The sequence below is a fragment of the Cetorhinus maximus genome, chromosome 1 (assembly GCF_964194155.1).
Source record: "Cetorhinus maximus chromosome 1, sCetMax3.hap1.1, whole genome shotgun sequence".
Taxonomy (NCBI): Eukaryota; Metazoa; Chordata; class Chondrichthyes; order Lamniformes; family Cetorhinidae; genus Cetorhinus; species Cetorhinus maximus.
The window spans coordinates 111,930,185-111,951,538 of record NC_135879.1 but is presented as its reverse complement, the minus strand read 5'-3'; the positions used below and the strand labels follow the sequence as shown (position 1 = coordinate 111,951,538).

Here is a 21,354-nt window from a genome sequence, read left to right as displayed (position 1 = left end):
ATTAGTTCACTTTATTTATGGAAGGATGTAAATGCGTTGGAAGCAGTTCAGAGAAGGTTTACCAGGCTAACACCTGGAATGGGCGAGTTGTCTTATGAGGAAAGGTTGGACAGGCTAGGCTTGTATCCGCTGGAGTTTAGAAGAATAAGCGGCGATTTGATTGAAACATATAAGCTCCTGAGGGGCCTTGATAGGGTGGATGTGGAGAGGATGTTTCCTCTTGTGGAAGAATCTAGAACTAGGGGTCACTATTTAAAATTAAGGAGTCACCCATTTAAAACAGAGAGTGACTTTTTTTCTCTCAGAGGGTCGTGAGTCTTTGGGACATTCTTCCTGAAAAGGTGATGGAAGCAGAGTCTTTGAATATTTTTAAGGCAGAGATGGATAGATTCTTTGTAAGCAAGAGAGTGATAGGTTATTGAGCGTAGGCAGGATGCAGATTTGAGGTTACTATCAGATCAGCCATGACCTTATTAAATGTCAGGGCAGTCTTGAGGGGCAGAATGGTCTACTTCTGTTCCTTGTTCGTAATGTAATATACATAATGTTGAACCAATATCTGGATAAACTATCTTCAGGGAGAAATTTAATGAGTTTTTTCTTCTTGAAACCTACAAGAGGTTAAGTAGACTAGGGAAGTCATACGACAGGTCAAATAGTCTGTGGTATGTTAGGAAAAGTAGACTTGATGGAATAAATGTTTCTTTCTCACTAAAATAACAACGTATGTGAAGTCACTGCTTGGTCTAGGACATGTATGCACATGAGCGACAATTCAGAAAGATAAATATTAGTCATTCATCATCCATTATTTTATATGCAGCACACAAGATGATGAGTAACCAAATCCTGAGCCTGAATCTGTCAAATCATTAAGAATTTGCAAGTTAAATCTTACATGGAACACAGTGACAGTAACCTACTCTTCCTATCCCCATGGGCATGATGACTTACTTATGATATATCAGAGCTGGAACTGTTATTATTCTGGCAAAATAGGAACATACCTTGAATCCATAAGGACACGTGCACCTATAGAAATCCACTGGGTCATTGTTGCAGGTGCCATCATTTTTACACGGGTTAGAAAGACAAGGATTACACTTGGCTAGAATGTTGATGTCAAGGGGACCTTAAAAAGTAAAATACTTGTGTAAGTCAAGCAATGCCTGGAGGGTAACTGCAAAAAAGAGAAGACATTACATTCACAAAAAAAATCACGAGATTTTTTATTTTGTGGTTGACTACTGTTGCTCATTATTTGTCTTCTTCATAGCACCTTTGCAAAATGAATACTGCAGTATCACAAAAAGTATTGTAACACTCATAATCCCAAATGATCTAAAATCCCTGAATGTCTGATAAATAATATTAGGTAGAAATAAACAACGGCAAATAAATGCCTGAACTTCAGTCGAGCTCAGTAATCAGCAATGGTACAAAAAGATCAGGGCTCCAGTTCTAAACTAAGTAAACAAAAATTAACCTCATTGTTGGTACTTTAACAAAACCATTCTTATTTAGCATGCAAGTTTGCTGCAGGAAACATTCTTGCTTAAGTTTTAAAGATGCAAATGAACAAATTAGCATTGACAAAAATACATCATCACACCACAGTAAGATTTTTGGTTAGGAGAGAATATTATACTAAATGTGGAATATATTCTTTATCAACAATAATATTTAAAAAGTGCAATAAAGACAATTCAACATTCAAAGAAGACAAACATTTATTTCACACTCATCTTTTAATTTAGGCTCGAACTCATGCACTATAGATTTAAGGTCAGAAGTTGGACTGACAATGCATAAACTGTATATTCACAACAAATGGACACCGGTTATCTAAGGAAACAAGTCTGTTTGAGGGATTAGGTGCTTTCTTGGGATCACATTTAAGGAAAGACAGAAGGTCTGTGTTCAACACCATCCATTATTGCCAGGGGCGGGTCAGCTTCTTACCTGGCACCAGAAAATCGCAAGGCCCTGGAATCTCTATTGGCAGGGCATAGGATGTCAAAGGTCACAAGTGAAAAATTAAAAAGTGTTAGATTGCATGCAACCAAAGAAAAAGGCCAATTGCATAAAGGCTTCATCAGAAAATTAAACTCAAAGCTCCTCTTTATAAATGTAATCAGTCAACCACAACCAAATAGTTATTAGTCAATCAATACACAGGAGTCAATCTGACAGATAATCCACACTTGCAAATTCTGGTTTAATCTCTTCACTCCAATACAAGGACATGTTTGATGTACACTCAATCCAAATCTCAAACCCAATTGGTGGAATTACCTTGACATTCAAATTTCTTGGAAGGAGTGGTGAGCAGTAGCTTGTCTGTCATGTCACCAGGTCCAGCACAGCGAGCTATGCCTGGCTCTTTGTAGCCCGACTTTACCCAGTCAGATAACCACTGCATGTTACAGTCACAGTACAGGGGGTTTGCACCAAGGGCTCTGGAAAGACAAGAAAATTCTTTCATTGCTTTTCTATGCATCGGAATATTGTCCCAGAGTTTGTGATTGTAATGATGCCAAAACTGTCAGCATTCAACATCATTACTCCTCTGAAACTCTCAGTATCTTCTGAAGTCCGTACATGCACAGTTAAACATGGAAATCTAAAAAGTTGCTGTCAATGATTTTATTCTTCTCCAAAGCTGAGCTATTGAAGTCCCTCAGAATATAATCAATTAGAAACCATTGAACTGACAAGAGCTTACTCTTTTATGCTCTTAGTATTTCTGTAGAAACCACTGAAAAATTTGCACCTAGTTGAATGTGGTGCAATAGGGTTTTTAATGGTGTGCTAAGTTCATTATTATTGCTAAACAGCCTCATTTTTCCTGAAAGGGTAATTTTATATTTGTCGAACGTCAAATTTCTCCATTATGACACACATTGTTCAATGGTTTTTAACTTCCAGGTTAGCTGTGAGAACACTGTGGTGTGATTAGCTGCTTGGTGACATCACTGTTGCTGGATGTCTGGAAATCCCTTTGACTTGAAAGGGAAAACCTGAGCCATGGAGATCACGATATCTTTGTAGTCAGCCTTCTTCAAGGTCAGCAGCAAGTGCCATTGCAAACTCTAGACCACTGACATAAAAGATCAGAAAAGTAAGTACAAATGGGGCTATTTGTCCCATGTAACTCAACCTTCATTTAAACCAGTTTGACTTACCTTTCAATAATGGGCACTGATATTCCTTGTATAATGGTACTGTTATTTTCTTGACACTATGCCCCAAATTAGCATTTCATATTACAGTTACTCTTTTCATTTATCTCTAGAATGCCCTTCTTCATTGGCCTTCTTTTAAAGCTGCAGATCCTCAGATTTCTAAACTGTAACAGGACTGTACTCAAGGTGTGACCCAATCAGTATACTGCACAAATTAAGCATGGCGGCCTCAGATATCAAACTACCGACCTGGCAACAATAGTCCAATTTTATGAATGCATGTTCTCTCGAGAGCATTTCTTCTACAGCTGCTACAGTATTAAGAGACACCCCGCAATGTATTTTTGTTACACATTTAAACACCCTTTAACATGTCTTACTGTGTGCATTCATAACACGTAAGGAGTGTGATCAGTCTTTGGGGTAGCACAAAACTGTCAACAGCAGATCAGCATCTTGTTTTAAACAACACCCAATTTTCTGAAGAGAACATAAAAACATAAAAAATAGGAGCAGGGTTAGACCATATTGCCCCTTGAGCCTGCCTTGCCATTCAATACGATCATGGCTGATCATCTACCTCAACTCCACTTTCTCGTTCACTCCCCATATGCTCTGATTCCCCGAGCACCCAAAGATCTGCCTGTCTCAGCCTTAAATATATTCAATGATATATTCAATCCACAATCCTCTGGGGTGGAGAATTCCAAAGGTTCACAGCCCTTTGAGTGAGGAAATTTCTCATCATCTCAGTCCTAAATGATCAGCCCCTTATACCGAGACTGTGCCCATACGCTCTAGATTCCCCAGCTTCAGGAAACAACTTCAATATTGAAGACATTGGATCAAAAATCAAGCTGGATATAAAGCAGGCTGCTGGTTCATTATCACCTGTTTAATGTGACCACCAAAAACCAATTTCACCTCTACATTATCTTGAATTGAAGAAATAGCAAGAAAACGGTTTCCGATTCCGTATCATTGCATTTCATAGCTGTATGGCTCCATTCAATCTAAATTCATAATAGACAAGGGAATCAATTCATTCCATGCAAAATATTATCTGGGTAATTTGGTTCAGCAATATAAATCTTAACGTTACAACTTTCTGTGCTAAAGGAAATAACAAATTAACTTGTAAAACTGCCAGAACCATTTTTCTTCCTAAGGAAAAGTGTCCACCTATCAGGTTGTTCCCTGCTTTGAGTTTCATCAACTTTCTGTTATACAGAGTGCAGCTTAGTTGAAGATGTTCTAATCAAAACAACAGGGAAATTCTATCTGCTTCAAACCCAGAACAGAAAAAAAACTGGATATTAATGACATTTCGACTTACAAATGTGACAGTGATGAAAGGTCATTAAACGCTCCTTCAGGTATAGCTGAGATGTCATTTCCATGCAAAGACCTGGAAAATAGTTTATAATAAACAATGAATGCGACCTACCAGAGACCTGCACAAATTCTACTCAGCTTCTCAAACAATTAGATCTTAAGTCTTAGTTACAGGTTTGAGTGCTGTCAAACATTTAACAACTGGTGTTTGTTTTAGTTTGGACTGTGGGAGACCACTGCTGGTACAATGGTACAATGTTTACACTTCTAAATGTGGCTTTTTCATACAAATCACAGAGTCATTCGGTTAATTTAAACTTAATTTGCAGTGCGGGAAATCCTTGACATGGGGTGTAACTCTGGCTTTCCACTCCGCCCAATATGACTTGCCATTGACTTCAATGTCGAGTAAAGTTGTATGAATTGTAAAACCAGCTTAGTGCCCAAACTCCCCAGTTTCCAATGAGCTTGTTGGTTAAAATTGGGTTAAAATTTCCCCAGTGTGCTCCACTTTTTGTGATAGTAATTCTGCCACTGGAAGAGTGCTAATTTTGGAGTATAAACACAGAAAGCCATCTATGGAAAATGGTTTCACATGTTGCAAACTAAAAAAGATTGCCTCGTAAAAGTGTCTGAACATGAATCAGCGTTTCTCCTTTTCAACGCAATCATAATTGGAGAAAAATAAAATCTGCATTACAGCACTAAGTTCTGGCAGTGTGAACAAATTTTCCAGGCCCTGATTTTTCACCAGACCTGCATGACTGCAAATAAAAAATAATCAGGATTTTTGTCACATTTCAGCCATGAGCAGGTGGTATTCCCATACTGGGACATTACCAAATCCATTGTCACCGAATTCAACTTTCAAATTCAATGATCCTAAAGCAAAATACTGTGGATGCTGAAAATCTGAAATAAAAACAGAAAATGCTGGAAATACTCAACAGGGGTGTGAGCACCTGTGCAGAGAGAAACGATGGGTGGAATCGTCCCAGATTTGCATTAAGTGCGGTAGTGGGCAGGCAAAATGACATTTTAACTCAACAGCCGCAATAGCAGATTTTCATGCCGTTTCGTCCCAATTCTGCCTCATGAGTCACGCATTCCCAGGAAACACACGTTTCGATGGTGGGCGGGCTCCGATTCACCCGCCATGCCATCACCTCACTGCTTCAAAACGCTGGGCGCCACATTTAAAGTGCAGCTGCATGCACACCTCTCAACCCAGGACTGTTGCAAAGAAGACATGGCCCCAAAAGGCAAGAAGCCTGCAGCTCCCCAGTTTAGTGACGTGTCTCTCGAGGGCCTTTTGGATGCCATAGAGGCCCAGCATGATGACCTCTACCCTCGCTCTGACCACAGAAGGGGCAGGCATGTTACCATTCTGGCTTGGGAGGCGATGGCAGTGGTAATCAGTGCCAATGCTGCACAGAAGAGGTTGGCAATCCAATGCATACAGAAGATGAATGATCTCTTCCATGCCACCAGGCTAAGGCAACCATATCATCACTGTAAACGCACACACCAAAGCCCATCAGACATTCACTAGCATCTCACTCACTGCCAGCTCAAGGGACATCACCATTCACTCTCCCACACACTCTCACATCTCCATTTGGCCTGGGCTCCTCTGGAGACTGCCTCCTCACCCCTCACCATCTTGAGGTCACTTGCACAGATCAACTTGGGCCCCCCGCCCCAAACCCTCTGATATCCCCCTTCCCCAGTACAGCCCTCACCCTGCAGCCTCTTCCCTTGCCTGAGGCCATTTCTCCCCCTTCCCCAAGCAAGCCCTAGCCATGCAGCCATTGAAAAGCCACCCCCGTCTTATGGCTGGTCTGATAGGTAGAGACCTGCTTGTGAGCTCCCCTAAAAGTGATGTGGTGCTGCCTGTGAAGCCTGGCGCTGGCGACTGTGAGTGCTGCCCGAAGCAAGGTAGGCAAATAAACTTCGAAATCCCGTGCAAAGTGCAGCTCGCCAGGTGCACGTCACATCGGTGCGCAATCACGTCAACATGTTTGGATGATCCAGCATGGGAGGGATGATTCCGGTGAGCTGGGCTTATAATGATATGCAGATGTATTACAGTGAGGTTCCCGCCGTCTAACGGTGGGAAATGCAGCTCGCCATTGACGGGTGGAGCAGATGATTGCAAACTGGTTTCATGACATTTCATGACATGGCCTTCTCACCTTATTGTCTGCACACACCACCAAACACGCCCAACGCCAATGGGTACGGAAAATTCTGCCCAATGTTAATGTGCAAAACAATTAACTCTGTTTCTTTCCGCAGATGCTGGTAGACCAGCTGAGTATTTCCAGCATTTTCTGATTTTATTTCAAATCCACTGCACTGATCGAGCCCCTGGGTCTACATCTACTTTACTCAGGGTATCTCTTTACAGTATCTCCTGAAACTCTGTCCACTCATTTATTGGGATAACCTAACTCGCTGGGTTGGAAATTCTCTAGATCAGGTGGAAAGTCGATTTTACACCCCATTATTCCTTGCTGCAACATGGTCTGTCTGTCTCTTAAGTATGAAAATAACCCCAGCCCCCAAAATTTGGGATTGGCCATTGCCTACTCAGGTAGGTGGCCTGACAGTGGAATTTTACACACATTTCCAGTTGAAAGTCAGGCAGAGATGGAGAAAACTGCCTTTATATTGGTTTTGTGCTGTGCTAGTGCCAACGGCTCCTAATGCACTGATCTCCTGTAACCGTTGGCTGTTGTCATCTAAAATTGCCAGATTCACAACTATCAGGGGTCAGCAGTTTTCTCAGTGCGGTGTGGGAGGAGGGGGTGAGGTTGTTTGGGAGGGTGCAGGGGGGAGTCTGGTTACACTAGCATGGCATAGATCCAGTAAAAAGACGACTGAAGTTACAGCATTAATTGGTTTGAGGGAAGGGGCTGAGAAACCCCAAAACTTCATAAATGATGGTAAAAGTTAGCTACATCATTTAAATTAATGGTCATAGGAGCCATCTGATCTACTCCCGTACTTACAATAAGCGCAGGGACTTCAAACCATCGAATGTTCGAACTGGGATACACCTGAGCCGGTTATAACTAAGAATTCTGTGAAAATAAAAATGTCATGTTAGATGAAATATGGCAGTTCGTAAACAGAAGCAGATAAACAATCATATGCCGCAGGTAGGGTCAAATAATTTTCTATTGTAAAAACCTGCAATGGAGTTTGATGTAGCCAGTGTAATCAGTTTTTCTACAACCAACAGGGGTCCTGGTTTAGTGGTAAATAAATATTATACTTACAAGGTCAGGAGCTCCGTCATGTTGCTGAAGCTCTGGTTGTACAATGTACTGATCCTGTTGTTACTTAAATCACTGCAAAACACAGTGAGTATAATGAGAACAGATGATACAAAAGGGCACCTATGTGATCCACACAGACACAAAAGGGGCCTATAATGGAATGGTGAACACCTGATGCATTGTAACTTCAGATACTACCAAATGTGAAGGCCTGTGGCCTAAAAGATGTCTAAGGCATCTAGTGCACCACAGCATGGCCATCAGGATTTGGAACAAAGCTTGGTTTGCAAATAAACTACGCACGTGGTTCTTTAAGTTACAACCAATTGTGCAAATTAGAATGTATTCCCACAATGCAACCATGTTACCCAAGCAAAGCTCCTGTCTTTGGGTGTCTCTTTCTTCTCCAGATAATGCCGTGATGTGCAGCCATTTGCAGATCCAGAATTTTGGTTGCAGCAATCATATATCTTGCTGCCAGCTTGGATGCAAAAGAACCTCCAAATGATAAACAAACTTCCAAAGGATACATGTGAGCTCTCACAAGCCCATAGTTAAAGTTTATTTATGAAAATACAGATGGTCCCTCTTTGTTTAAAGACTTCCAGGTGCCCCAGAATATGCCTGGCCACTCATTTTGTATGGGAGATCTGACTGCACAGTGAGTAAATCACAGGATCACATTTGCGCTGTTTCCAGCTCATTATTATTCAGTGTAACTCTAAAATCAAGCTCTTGCATGAGTCGTGTTCAACGTCCCAGTGCTGATTACCAGTTCTGCTCTGGCACCCCAGACACGTTGACTGAAAGTAAAAATAGAAAATGCTGGAAAGCCTCAGCAGGTCTGGCAACATCTGTGGAGAGAGAAAGAGAGTTAACGTTTCAAGTCAGTATGACTCTTCTTCAGAGCTAAAGAGAAGTAGAAATGCGATGGATTTAATATTGTTTAAGAGGGGGTGAAGCAGGTGGAGCAAGATAGAAGGTCAGGGATAGGTGGAAGCTCCAGAGATTTGACAAATATGTCATGGACACAGTACATAGAGGGTGTTAATGGTAGTGATAAAGACTAAGAAGATGCAGTTGTGGCATAAAGATAAAATAGCAGAATGTGCTAATAGCAGAACAAGGGTCAATGCTCTGAGAAAGCAAAACATAAGAACAAGTGACAGATGGCTTTGTGAGGTGGCGGGGACGGTGTTGGGAAAGAAATTGGATTAAGAAAGGGGTCAAGATGGAGGAGAGAGTTCATCTGTCACTTGTCCTTATGTTTTGCTTTCACAGAGTGCTGACCGTTGTTCTGCTATTAACACATTCTACGGTCTTACCTTTATGCCACTATTATACCTTCTTTAGTGCTTAACACTCCATTAACACTCCCTTTGTCTTGTGTCCATGGCATCTTTGTCAATCTCTCCTGAGCTCCCAACCACCCCTGACCTTCTATTTTGCTCCACCTGCTCCAACCCCTCTTTAACAAGGTAAAATCCATCACATTTCTACCTCTCTCTAGCTCTGAAGAAGATACATATGGACTCGAAATGTTAACTCTGCTTCTCGCTTCACTGATGCTGCCAGGCCTGATGAATTTTCCCAGCATTTTCTGCTTTTGTTTCAGATTTCCAGCATCCGCAGTATTTTACTTTTAGTTGACTGAAAATAACTTGGCCACCTGAATTTACAGTCCTCTAGACTTATATTATGCATGCAGTATACAACAAATTTATTCTGGGGGCTCTTCTGATGGCTCAATGATTACTGAACCAGACAGATCAGAAATATGGCAGGTTGGACTCCTTGTTTGTACCAGGTTAGGTGACCTCAGCTAGCATAGCCCAGCACCCTTTTCAAGTACTGCCGTTATTGCTCTTAGGTTGCTAGAGGAAAATCATCAGTCAAAATTCCCATTCCTGATTGTTACCTAGTGAGCCCCGCAACTGTGGATGTTTTGGTTTACTACGATTTGCTCCTCCTCTTTGTTTAAATGGCCCACCAACACTCACTGTTCAGACTCCCAAATGAAGATGGTCACTAGGGAGATGAGCAGGCTCCTACCCAGGGTGCTCTGCTAGTGATCCAGCAGGAAAATGAGGCATGATACTGGGAACACCTCACCCTGCTTTGTGAGCATTGGTGTGAAAGGTTACAACTGCTCTAGATACTGACCCAACTTACCCCCCTCAGCCCCCAGATAGCCACAGAAATTATGGGGCAACACACAAGGAGCCCTGAGCCAGCAAAGCACTCACAAGGTTCGACACTTGTGCTTTACACAATTTTCCCTTCAGGATACTCAGCACTGTTGACACAGTCTGTTTTCATGGCATTTAAGGCCCTCAGCAATAAATATATACAGCATGTAGTCAACAGTGATATCCATTTTCCAACAACGGTATTGGATTACTACCATCACAAAAGCAAGTCTTTGATTCTGAGCTAAACAATCACTTGTCAGTGACCCAGCCTCCTGTGTAGAATGAAGTCTGCCAAACTGAACATTAAAATTAATCAGAAAACAAAATTTTGAAGGGAATTTATAGGAGAAATAGAAAGAAACCTTAATTTGCTGGGGTGGAATCTAGGACAAGGGCCACAGCCAGGCTATTCAGTAGAGAAGTTAGGAAGCACTTGTTCATGCAAAAAGATTGATTATATTAAGTGACATAGAGCCAAGGTGGATGGATGTAGTTAGGATACAGATCAGCTATGGTCTCATTGAATGGCTCGAGGGGCTGAATGGCCTATTCTGAATCGTGGATGTTTCTAAATATCAGTATCTTACAAGTGTAATAATGCAAGTACCTACATAAGTAACAGATGTTTGAAGGTGGTGAGTTCCTTGGGCACCATCACAAATTGATTTCCATCAAGGTATCTGGAACACAGAACATGACTTGTGATGTGACATCAAGCAGTAGTGATGCATTAGTTTGTGTTCACCCTTCTATCTTCCAACTTTAAACCAAATGCAGAAATTAACATGGTAAAGGCTTTCAATGTTGACTAACCAATTGAAGGACCAGGGCCCACAGTGCAGCAAAGCACCAACAGCTGGAGAAAAGAGTGAAGAGGTAAATCAAGAAGTGTGGTTAGGTGACAGCAAGCTTGGTGGATATTAGGAGGCATGTAAACCTGATGGAGGGGTTCCACAGCTTTGATGTCCTGATAAGGAATGAATTTGAGTTGGATACTATGAGACCGATTTCCCTGTCCTCTCTGCCATGAGACTGGCTGCCTGATTTGGAGTCTTCTGTCAGGTGTCCAGATATAGCATCCAGAATGCTTTCTTGCCCAAAAATTCATGGGGGAAAACTGTAAGAATTGATTTACTTTTCTGGGCTTCCCTTGGATTATTGCCTGTCTTCTCAAATTATTCAATCTGGAAGTGAGGGTGAAGAATGGCAGGCATTGGCCTAATGCCAACTATTGCTAGCATCCCCTATCCTTTCTCTATGTTTAAGAACCGAGTGTTTGTACTCAGCTGATCAAAACTTCATGAATCAACATAGACTCAGCGTATGTATAATCAATGTAGACTCCCTATAGATTTCTTCAAACAGGTTCTACAGGCATATAGTAAACAGCTACATAATTTACTATATGTCCTATAGATTTCAAAGCAGCTAACACAAAAATTTGAAAGCCATGTTGCTTCTTCCTTCCAACCCCCACAGCTCCCCAGCCCCGACAACCACCCCCCAACCCACTGCAAAGGAAGACTTTTATTTAGTTGTTTTAAGTTCTAATCACTGTTGCCCTTGGGAAACTGTTAATTGTTTTTGTTGTTGTAAAATATTCATTATCGTTGATTATGGAAGGCTGTTCATAGCCATTGCCTAGTTAAAAATTAATACTATGCCTTTGTGAAGCAGTAACTCATTGTTTTAAATATTAATTAGAGTGTGCAACTGTTCCTCTATGTATGGACTGGAGTTTGAGTAAGACCTAGATCTGCTACTGTTTGCTTTAAATATTAATCATTTAGTTTTCCCCGATCTGTAAATAATTATTGTAAAAAGGCCCTGTAATCAATTCAAACCTTTTGCTTTTTGAATACAAAATTTATCAAATAACAAAGGAACCATTAATAACAAAACCTAAGCAAGTGATGGTGCTTTTAAACGGCAATGATTGCAGCACTACCAATGAATCAGTGTTGTAACAAGGTAGAGGGTAGTTTGGTAAACATAAGGCCACAGTATTCATCTCCCTGGCTAAAAAGGTAATGGCGACCTGGCGGCCTGTTTTAAAAAGTTGCTTTGCTGCAGCCTTTCAAAGGCTGTGAATCATGGCTACTGGAAGGGCTCCCCAGAGCACTGCTGGTGAGCAGGCCAGGCCGGAGGGTAGGGTAGGGGGGCACTGTACCCCTCGTTTTTCTGATGATTGCCTTGCTGCCCTCCTCGAGGAGGTAGCAGCACGGCAGGAGGTCCTTGTACCCCAGGACAGGAGGAGGAGGCCCCCCGACATGACCAAACGTGCCTGGGAGGAGGTGGCGGAGGTGGTGAGCTCCCGCGACGTGGTGCGGCGCACCTGGGTCCAGTGTCGCAAGCGCTTCAACAACCTGTTGTGCTCGGGAAGGGTGAGTACCATGTTGGCATTGGTACTTAACCCACCCTCCCTGGTGGCCCCTCCCACCCCCTCAAGTCTGAGTGTAGTGACTGCATTGAATCATTGACGGCATGTGTCCTTCGCTGGGTGGGCCAGCAGATATTGCCCATGCCGAGGTCACCCTGAGAGGGTGGTGATGAGATGGGTTCTGCACCCGCCGCATGTGGTACACTGAGACCCACATTACTGTTTTGGGGGCAACCTGGAGGAGCTGCACCTAGATGCAGTGGTGGGAAAACAGCTCAGTCTGCAGCAGGAAGCCCCATGACATTCTCATTTGATGAAAGCTACCAAGTTTAGAACTTTAACCTATATCATGTGTCATGGACTGAGAGATGGAAATGTAAAATATCTGCTCCTCTGACTCTGCAGAAGACCCACACAATTGCACAATTCAAACGAGGAAAGATAAAATTATACTAAATTCAATGCAAGCTGAGCATTGCTTTGAAAGATGTGCACATGCTAGCACAGTGTAGCTAATCTTCACATTTTTCTTTTTTACAAGAGGTTACAATTTCTTCCACAAAAGAGAACAGGACCCGTAGTTGCCAACTGATAAGGGTCTTTTGACCCAGGATTGCCATGTTTGATCAGCATCCTCTGGACTATCCTTCATAACTCAAACTCCCTCAATTATTCCTTTGAACATAGCATCTATGGGTAAGAGTAAAAAACGCTACTCACAGTTCCGTCACATCTTTGGGGAGGCCCTTGGGTAAGGCCTTCAGTCCCTTGTTACTGCAACGGACCACAGTATCCAGACAAGTGCATTCGGCAGGGCAACGGGCAAGGGGTGAACAGCTGTTGTCATCATTTCCTGGATTGTGGACAGAAGGGATTACTGTGAAGCAAGCTAAACAGTTATTTTCTTCAATTCTAAGGACAGTTCAAAAGGAAACTAAAACATGGACCCTTGTTTGAGGTAATCGATTCAAGCTGTTGACATTAACTTACATTGGGGTACAGTAGCATTGTTGTACTTAGATGAAAAGTGCACCAAGATTAAAAAATTTATACAACGAATAATGGATATCTAGCAGTGATCAGCAGTCAGTAATCTAACTGAGTCATTTAGATGTTATTTAGGGAATACAGGCTAGCTGGCAGTGATTACAAGGTAGCAATCTAGTCAAATTGTTCACATGATATAAGGAAACTGCAATAGTGAAGCTGAAATGAAATGAAATAATCAGCACCTGGCACCATGGATAAGGTTACTGTCTTATTCCCATGTAAGTCTACCAGTCTCTGGGTTTAGATCATAGTTATGCATTGCCTGAGCTTCTTCCGAATGTATCACATTATTCAAACCTCTTGATTAATTTTATGTCTTTGTTTAAATAACACAAATCAAAAAATTATGTTTATATGATACACAAGCACGTCATGTATTCATATGAAAATACTGACCCTGCAATTGCAACATTATTCATTGTTCATCCTCTGGAGTGATTTACATTGGTGGTGGGGAGAAACCACGTAAATATATCATTGAAGTAAAGGACTACTGGTTGTCCTCAATTTTATAAAAACAAAATACCATTCCTGCCACGATCCACCTGTTCTTTCCCCTGTTCTGGCATGCAGAATGTCAAGAATGAATCATGCTCAGGTGATACTGCAGTCTAGCACTGCTAGGCAGTGGTAAGTACACTGGGCATCATAGAAAGGACATAATGACCCGCAACTTCGTGCTCCCCAGTGTCAGATTTGGTGGATATCCCAAAAATGCGCTGGGGAATCCCTCTGGCAAGTTCCCTCCAGACACTCCCAATGACTTCCAGGCACTCTCCCAACCCCAACCCCCTCCTGACCTCCATACACACCGCTCCCGACTGCCCCCCAGACCTTGAACTCCCAGACATCCGGACACCCACCCATCCCCCCCCAACTCCCAAGTACCACCGACCTGGGGGGACACCCCGCCCCCCCGACATGGGAGGACACCCCTAATCCCCAAATCCTATCTACTTACCTTAGACACTTACCTTCCCCCGGCCTGTCACTTTCGCTGGCCCTTTAAACTTACCTGCTTTACGGCAGTAAGTGCTGTAAAAAAGGGACTGTGGCCTCCTTGAATCCGTTGGAGCTACACTTTGCTGGGGTCTGCGAGGAGTCATTTGGTGCAGACCCCAAGCAGCTCCGGTGAACGGAAGTGGCAATGTCATTTTCAAGACCAGGTAAGTGTGCATTTATTTCTTCTAATTTCTGTGGACCTACATTTTCCGACGGTGGTCGGAAGTTACAGCCCAGTAAGTTTAAGGTAAGTTTATTACATCAGTTTTTGTTGTAAATTACTAATTATTTGCCCCAATAACATTACTAGCAACATTGAATTTTTCAATGGAAATCTAACATGTTTGGAAGATGTCAAACTACAGAAGGTGGCCATAACAGACTACCTGAGAGATATTCAATACCTGCACAATGCAAGCTTCACACCCGTACCTGCAGAGAGAGGTAGCCAGACCTTGTTCTGATAGGTGTTTAGTGCTTGTAGTGATTCCACTGATGGTGTCACAAAAATATGGAATGCCATAGAAAAGTTACAGCTCAGAAGGAGGCCATTCGGCTCATCTTGTCCATGCCAGCCCGAGGACACACAGGTGCCCTTTCTAATTCCACCTCCCTGCACCCGGCCCATAGCCCTGCAGCTTACAGCACTTAACATTTTAAAAGAGTTCAGAGTTTCTGCCTCTACCACCAACTTGGGCAGCGAATTCCAGACACCCATTACACTCTGCGTAAAAAAGTTCTTCCTCATGTCCCCCCTACACCTTCTGCCACTTATCTCGAATCTATGTCCCCTGGTTCTAGAATTCTCCACCAAGGGAAACAATTTTATCCTGACCACTCTATCTATTCCCCTCATAATTTTGTACACCTCAATCAAGTCACCCTCAGCCTTCTTTGTTCTAAGGAAAATAACCCCAACCTATCCAATCTCTCCTCGTAGCTACAGTTTTCTAACCCTGGCAACATTCTTGTAAACCTCCTCTGCACTCTCTCCAGAGCTATTACATCCTTCCTGTAATATGATGACCAGAACTGCACACAATACTCCCAGTTGTGGCCTCGTCAGTGTTTTATACAATTCCAACATATATCTTCACTTTTATATTCTATACCTCTGCCAACAAAGGAGAGCATTCCATATGCCTTCTTTACAACCTTGTCTACTTGAACTGCTGCCTTCAGGGACCTGCGTTCTTGTATGCCAAGATCTCTACTTCATTTACCCCTCTTAGTACATTCCCATTTATTGTGTAATCCCTGTAACTGTTTGATCTCCCTAAATGTATGACCTCACACATCCCTATGTTAAAATCCATCTGCCACTTTACCACCCACTCCACCAACCCATCTATATCGTTTGAGATTAAGGCTATCCTCTACACTATCCACTACTCGGCCAATCTTCGTGTCATCTGCAAATTTCCCAATTGTGCCCCCCACATTCACGTCCAAATCGTTAATATATAACACAAACAGCAAGGGTCCCAACACTAAGCCCTGTGGAACACCACTTGAGACAACTTTCCATTTGTAAGGGCATCCATCGACCACTGCCCTTTGTTTCCTGTTACAAAGCCAACCTTTTATCCAGTTTGCCACATTACCCTGAATCTCATGGGCTTTTACTTTCCTGACCAATCTGCCATGTGGGAACTTGTCAAATGCCTTGCTAAAATCCATGTACACAACATCCACTGCACTACCTTCATCAACCCTTCTTGTCACTTCCTCAAAGAATTCAATCAAATTTATGAGGCAAGACCTTCCTTTAACAAATCCATGCTGACCATCCCTGACTAGTCCATGCCTTTCCACATGACAGTTAATACTATCTCTCAGGGTTGATTCTATTAGTTTGCTCACCACCGATGTAAGACTAACTGGTCTATAATTGTTTGGCATTTCCTTTGATCCCTTTTTAAACAATGGAACGACATTTGCATTTCTCCAGTCCTCCGGTACCTCCCCTGTATTTAGTGAAGATTGGCAAATCATCCTCAGAGCATCTGTTATCTCCTCCCTGACTTCCTTCAGCAGCCTCGGAAACAATCCATCTGGCCCTGGTGACTTATCAACTTTCAAAGATTTCAACCCTTCAAGTACTTCCTCTCGCTTTGTGACTATCCCGTCCAATACCTCGCAGTGTTCCTCCTAGACTACTATACCTACATCCTCCCTTTCCTTAGTAAACACGGAGAAAAGATATTCATTCAAAACCCCTCCCACAGGCTCTGCATCTACACACAAGTTTCCATCTTCATCTCTGATAGGTCCCACTTTTTCCTTAACTAACCTTTTAGCATTAATGTATTGGTAAAACATCTTGGGGTTATCTTTAACTTTACTTGCTAATCTTTTTTCATGCCCTCTCTTTGATTTCCTTATTTCCTTTTTCACTTCGTCCCTGCACTTCCTATATTCGTCTAGGCTATCTGCAGTGCTTAGTTCTTTGTGCCTATCGTACGCTTTCTTTTTCTGTTTGATCTTCCCCTGTATTCCTCTAGACAACCAGTGGGGTCGAAATTTGACATTACCACTCTTATTTTTGTAGGGGACATGCCTACTTTGTACAATCAATTTTAATGCTGGATGCTTCCTCAGCAGCGCCTTAAGCACAGTATGCCTAGCTTTCCGTGACAATGGAAGGAATCATTTCAAGGATTAAGAACTGCCAGGATAGCCTAATGATAAAGCACATCTTCCAAGGTACTACCATACATTTCTGTCGGTTGTGGCATGCCTACCGAGCAATGGCTTCAGGGAACTGTACTCTCAAGGTCAGCAATGAAGCAAGTGCAGAACTCCGTTATCTGCTGCAAATTTACCTGCTGATACCATACTAAATGAGGCTGACACATCCAGTTAAATTCTGAAACTTGATTCTGTCCCACTTACAAGCATGCTGCAATGCAGACAGATGTGGATGGTGCCATGGACCAGCATATAGGTAGGTCAACCCCCTCACAATAATTCTTGCAGCCCACCTCCCATTTCAGTCACCTCAAATAAAGAGTTCAGTGTCATACTGTTCCATCACTGTTTGCAGTCGTCTCATGCCTGCACCTTGAGTTTTGCTTCTCTAGATGTATGCCTCTTTTCTAAGTTGCTTTACCCTTCAGACTTGGCAATGGCTGACAATAGCTTTAATTACCTTTTCAGCCTCTCCAAAGGCTTTCAGAATTTTTGCCATCCAATTGTGATGCTCGCTTTAATGATCCCCATTGCTTTAAATTTTACATACACACAGAATTTTCTACTTCTACCACTAGTGGTAGAGCTTGACTTTGTGCGATAGTGTAAAATTGGGAGAAATGTAAAATGGGCTGCTGACTTGCCACATCACCTGTTTCTTACGGTTGCACAACGTCAAGATCTAATGCCAAATGTGCTCCCAAAACTAGCCTGAAACTGCAGTTGAGGTTCTGCTGATGAGCTAACCACATAAAATTGGATAAAAATACACTTCCCATCGCAAACAATCTGAACCATGCAAGTGAGAATCAGTATAGCACCAGCCTCCACTTCATCAGCTTGACAACAACTTCATTGACATTCATTGAAGCACAGGGGGATTGAAAATCAATGACATTTTGGAGTATCGTCCCCAATATGAACAGCAAAAGTTTTTTTTCCCCAGTGATGCTTGAAAATCCATCCTTTGCCAGTGAAGTTACAATTTGTGTCAAGAAGTGATTTTCAAGCTGTCAGTCCTAATGCTCTCAATGTATTTACTTCCTGGAATAGGTATTCCAGCTGCACCTGCAATGATTTCTACAGTCCATCATTGAACGTAGGTCTGCGAGATTCACTCTGCAGATTAGACTGGAATTGGCCCAGGTCCAGCTGCACTAGGAAGTAATACAAATAGAGCATAAGGACTGACAGCTTGAAAACTGTTTCCTGACAGAAACTCCACTGTTCTTGGAGGGAGAAAAAATGTGTTTTCAAACATTTGTCATTGAGAAGAGAAACTCTTGCTGTTGCAGCTGACAACTAAAATGCAAAAACATTTAAAAACACTTTTGTTTCCACAAAGCAATAACTCTGGCGCAAGACAGGAATGTGAGATTTATGTGATATTGCTCAAAGTTTAATTTGAACCATAGTCAAAGGCAACGCATGCTCAAATTTCCTATGGGCATCATAAACAGGTGAGGCCTCCAGCCAGGAATGCGAAGTCAGGAAGTTACTTCAAACATGTACAAAATGTGGCAGAAACATAGGGCAGGATCTTCCCTCCGTTGGGGGTTTGTGCGGGAGCAGGCGGGTTCCTAATCAGCGCCCCCAGTTGGGGGCGCGCCACCATTTTACCTGGGCGGTCCAATTAAGGCCTGCCCAGCGTGACATCCACCAGGAAGCGCTATGCGCTCCCTGTGCCGGTGGGGGGAATTCCCTGAGCCGGGATTGCGCTCTTCTGCACATGCGTGCGAAAGAGCGCACTCATCTTCCTGAGGCAAAGTGCTGCCTCAGGGAGATCGGCTCAGGTTTGAGAATTTCAATAAAGGAAAAAAAAATTACTGACATGTCCACACATGCGCCACTGTCACATAAGCTGGGACTGTCAATTTATTTTATTTAAACATATTATAAAAATTTTAATACCCTCATGAAACCTCATCCCGCTCGTGGATGAGGTTTCATGTTTTTTCAGAAGCCCACCTGGGCTCCTGGCCTACCCGCCAACCTTAAGGTTGGACGGGCAGGTCCATTAATCATGTTAATTGGCCTTTGACAGTTTGGCACTGAACTGAAAATCTAAATGACGCGGGGTGACGTGGGGACGCACGCCCGGCGTCACCCCACGCCATTTTACGTGTCGGCGAGTGGGCCCCGCCTCCCGCTCGCCAAACAGAAGATTCTGCCCATAGAATGCTGGAAATGTACAACAGGTCTATCAACATCTTAAGGCATCAAAGATAGATTAATTCTTCAGGCCAAGGCTCTTAGTCAAAACGGTAGAGTTCTGACAAATGGCCTACACATGAAATTAAAGATGTACTCTCCAATCAGGTCATTTTAGCATTCTAGGGCCATCTGGGATGTAAATTCAAGCAGTGTGGACCTGTAATTTTCTAACTTGTGGTTCCTACAAGCATCAATCCCTACTAGGAGGTGTAAAATTGAGAAATCATCCCTGGTTAAACTATCTTTCATCCTTATGGAATTTGACAGGTTTTCAACCATATAACACTGAAGAGGGCCATTCGACCCATCATACCTGTGCTGACCTTTTGAAAGAGCTATCAGATTAGCCCCATTCATATGCACTTTCTTTATTGCCCTGCGTTTTTTTCTCCTTTTCAAGTGTACGTTCAATTCTCTTGAATATAATTCCACCACTCCTTCAGGCAGAGCATACCACGACACAGTAACTTGCTAAGTAAAAAAAACTCACTCCCCTTTGAATCTTCTGCTAATTATTTCAAATTTGTGTCCTCTGATTACTGACTCTCTGCCCAGTGTAGACAGTTTCAATTCTAGTTTACACTCCTTTCCATTAATTCTCCATTGAATTTGCTTGAGAGTGAATTATGTGGGAAGAAGGAGCCCTTTCAATACTTTCTGTTTTTGTTACAGATTTTAAATATTCTGATCTCCTTCTTTCCATCTCGAGTATATAATCTGAGGTGTGTTGCAGTTTACTCAGGGCGTTCGAGTTGTTGTGGCAAAATTAAATTTTACGTGCATGTTGTAGTCTGGAACTATGGACAATGGTAGAGGCTTCAATGTCCTTTTCATCACATGGCTGAACCTGTCCCACTTTTACCAGCTGCCATTGACTGTGTTGGGAGAATTTGTAGGTTGATACTCAACCTGTTTGGCTACGAGATGAACACATCTTTCTTGGCCATCAAGTCCCTGCAGTGGGGCTTGAACCAGGAGCTTCTGACCCAGAGCCAGTGATGCTACCCACTGCACCACAAAACCTCCATAATAATCTGTACTACTTCCATATGTAGGTTACTTACATTACAAAAAAGGACACTGCATTAAGGGGGCATTGCTGGCATCTCACAATTCCATGATTTTTTTTTCTGAACTTCTTATGCCGATGCTGATGCAATAACCATAGTATCTCAGAGGCTTCCACTGTTCAGGAGGGGGAGTTAACTACAGGAGACCTCAAAACAGTGCCAACTCTTTTTTCCTAAATGGTTAGCTAGTCATATCATTATTAACATAAACAAAAAGTTGGCAAAATGGATTTAGAATTGACTCAATGAATTCAGGAGCAAAACGCAGTGAATGAGATACACACGGCTGTGCTGGGCCATCTGTCACAAAGCAGAGTAATTTTCAGTGCATTCTATATCAGCCCCAGTCACATCAGAAGACAAGTTTGTGCATTTTGTGGATTCCGCCTCTTGTTTTGCTGCCCTGAAGCTGAGCAACTATGGGAAGGTGGTGATTGAGGGCAGGGATTTGGAGTGGATGCAAGCGGTAGGGGGCACCAAAAAAGGTAGAAACGGGAAAGCCAGCATTGGAGCAATGCAACCATGGGATGGCAGCAGAGGGTGAGACATAGAGGTAGAAATGAAAGAAAACAGTTCTTGGAGACATGCTGGGGGCCGTGGGGGGAGGGGGGGGGGCGTGGTTAACCTAACCCATTGTTGGAAAACTAAGAGGATCAGGTAGAATTCTAGTTTTACACCCCTTTCCATTAATTCTCTATTAAAGTTGCATGAGAGTGAGTTATGTGGGAAGAAGGAGCCAATTAACTAGAAGAAATATGACTGGAAACAGTGATTTTGAGCATAATTGAAAGCATAACAGCAATGCATTAAAAGAAGTGCTACACTTCAGGATATTTAAGTATGTGCAAGATTTATAATATATTTCGACAGCTCAGTTGCTTTGAGCAATAGGTGGCATTTGATGTTGAAGCCAAGAGTGGTCAGATGGATCCAGTGATCCCTGCCAGTCTG

General features: G+C 42.6%; 1 protein-coding gene across 3 annotated transcripts in view; it reads right to left on the bottom strand.

Moving 5' to 3' along the window:
• slit2 (slit homolog 2 (Drosophila)) overlaps window positions 1-21,354 on the bottom strand; it is a 513,947-nt gene that overhangs the window by 67,323 nt on the left and 425,270 nt on the right. For all 3 annotated transcript variants that reach the window (XM_078545575.1, XM_078545584.1, XM_078545594.1), the window contains 7 exons: window positions 13,097-13,229; window positions 10,608-10,676; window positions 7,805-7,876; window positions 7,535-7,606; window positions 4,522-4,593; window positions 2,296-2,459; window positions 1,008-1,132 (listed from right to left, as the gene is read on the bottom strand). In XM_078545575.1, the coding sequence (XP_078401701.1) occupies window positions 1,008-1,132; window positions 2,296-2,459; window positions 4,522-4,593; window positions 7,535-7,606; window positions 7,805-7,876; window positions 10,608-10,676; window positions 13,097-13,229 (707 nt within the window). The remainder of the gene's footprint in view (window positions 1-1,007; window positions 1,133-2,295; window positions 2,460-4,521; window positions 4,594-7,534; window positions 7,607-7,804; window positions 7,877-10,607; window positions 10,677-13,096; window positions 13,230-21,354) is intronic.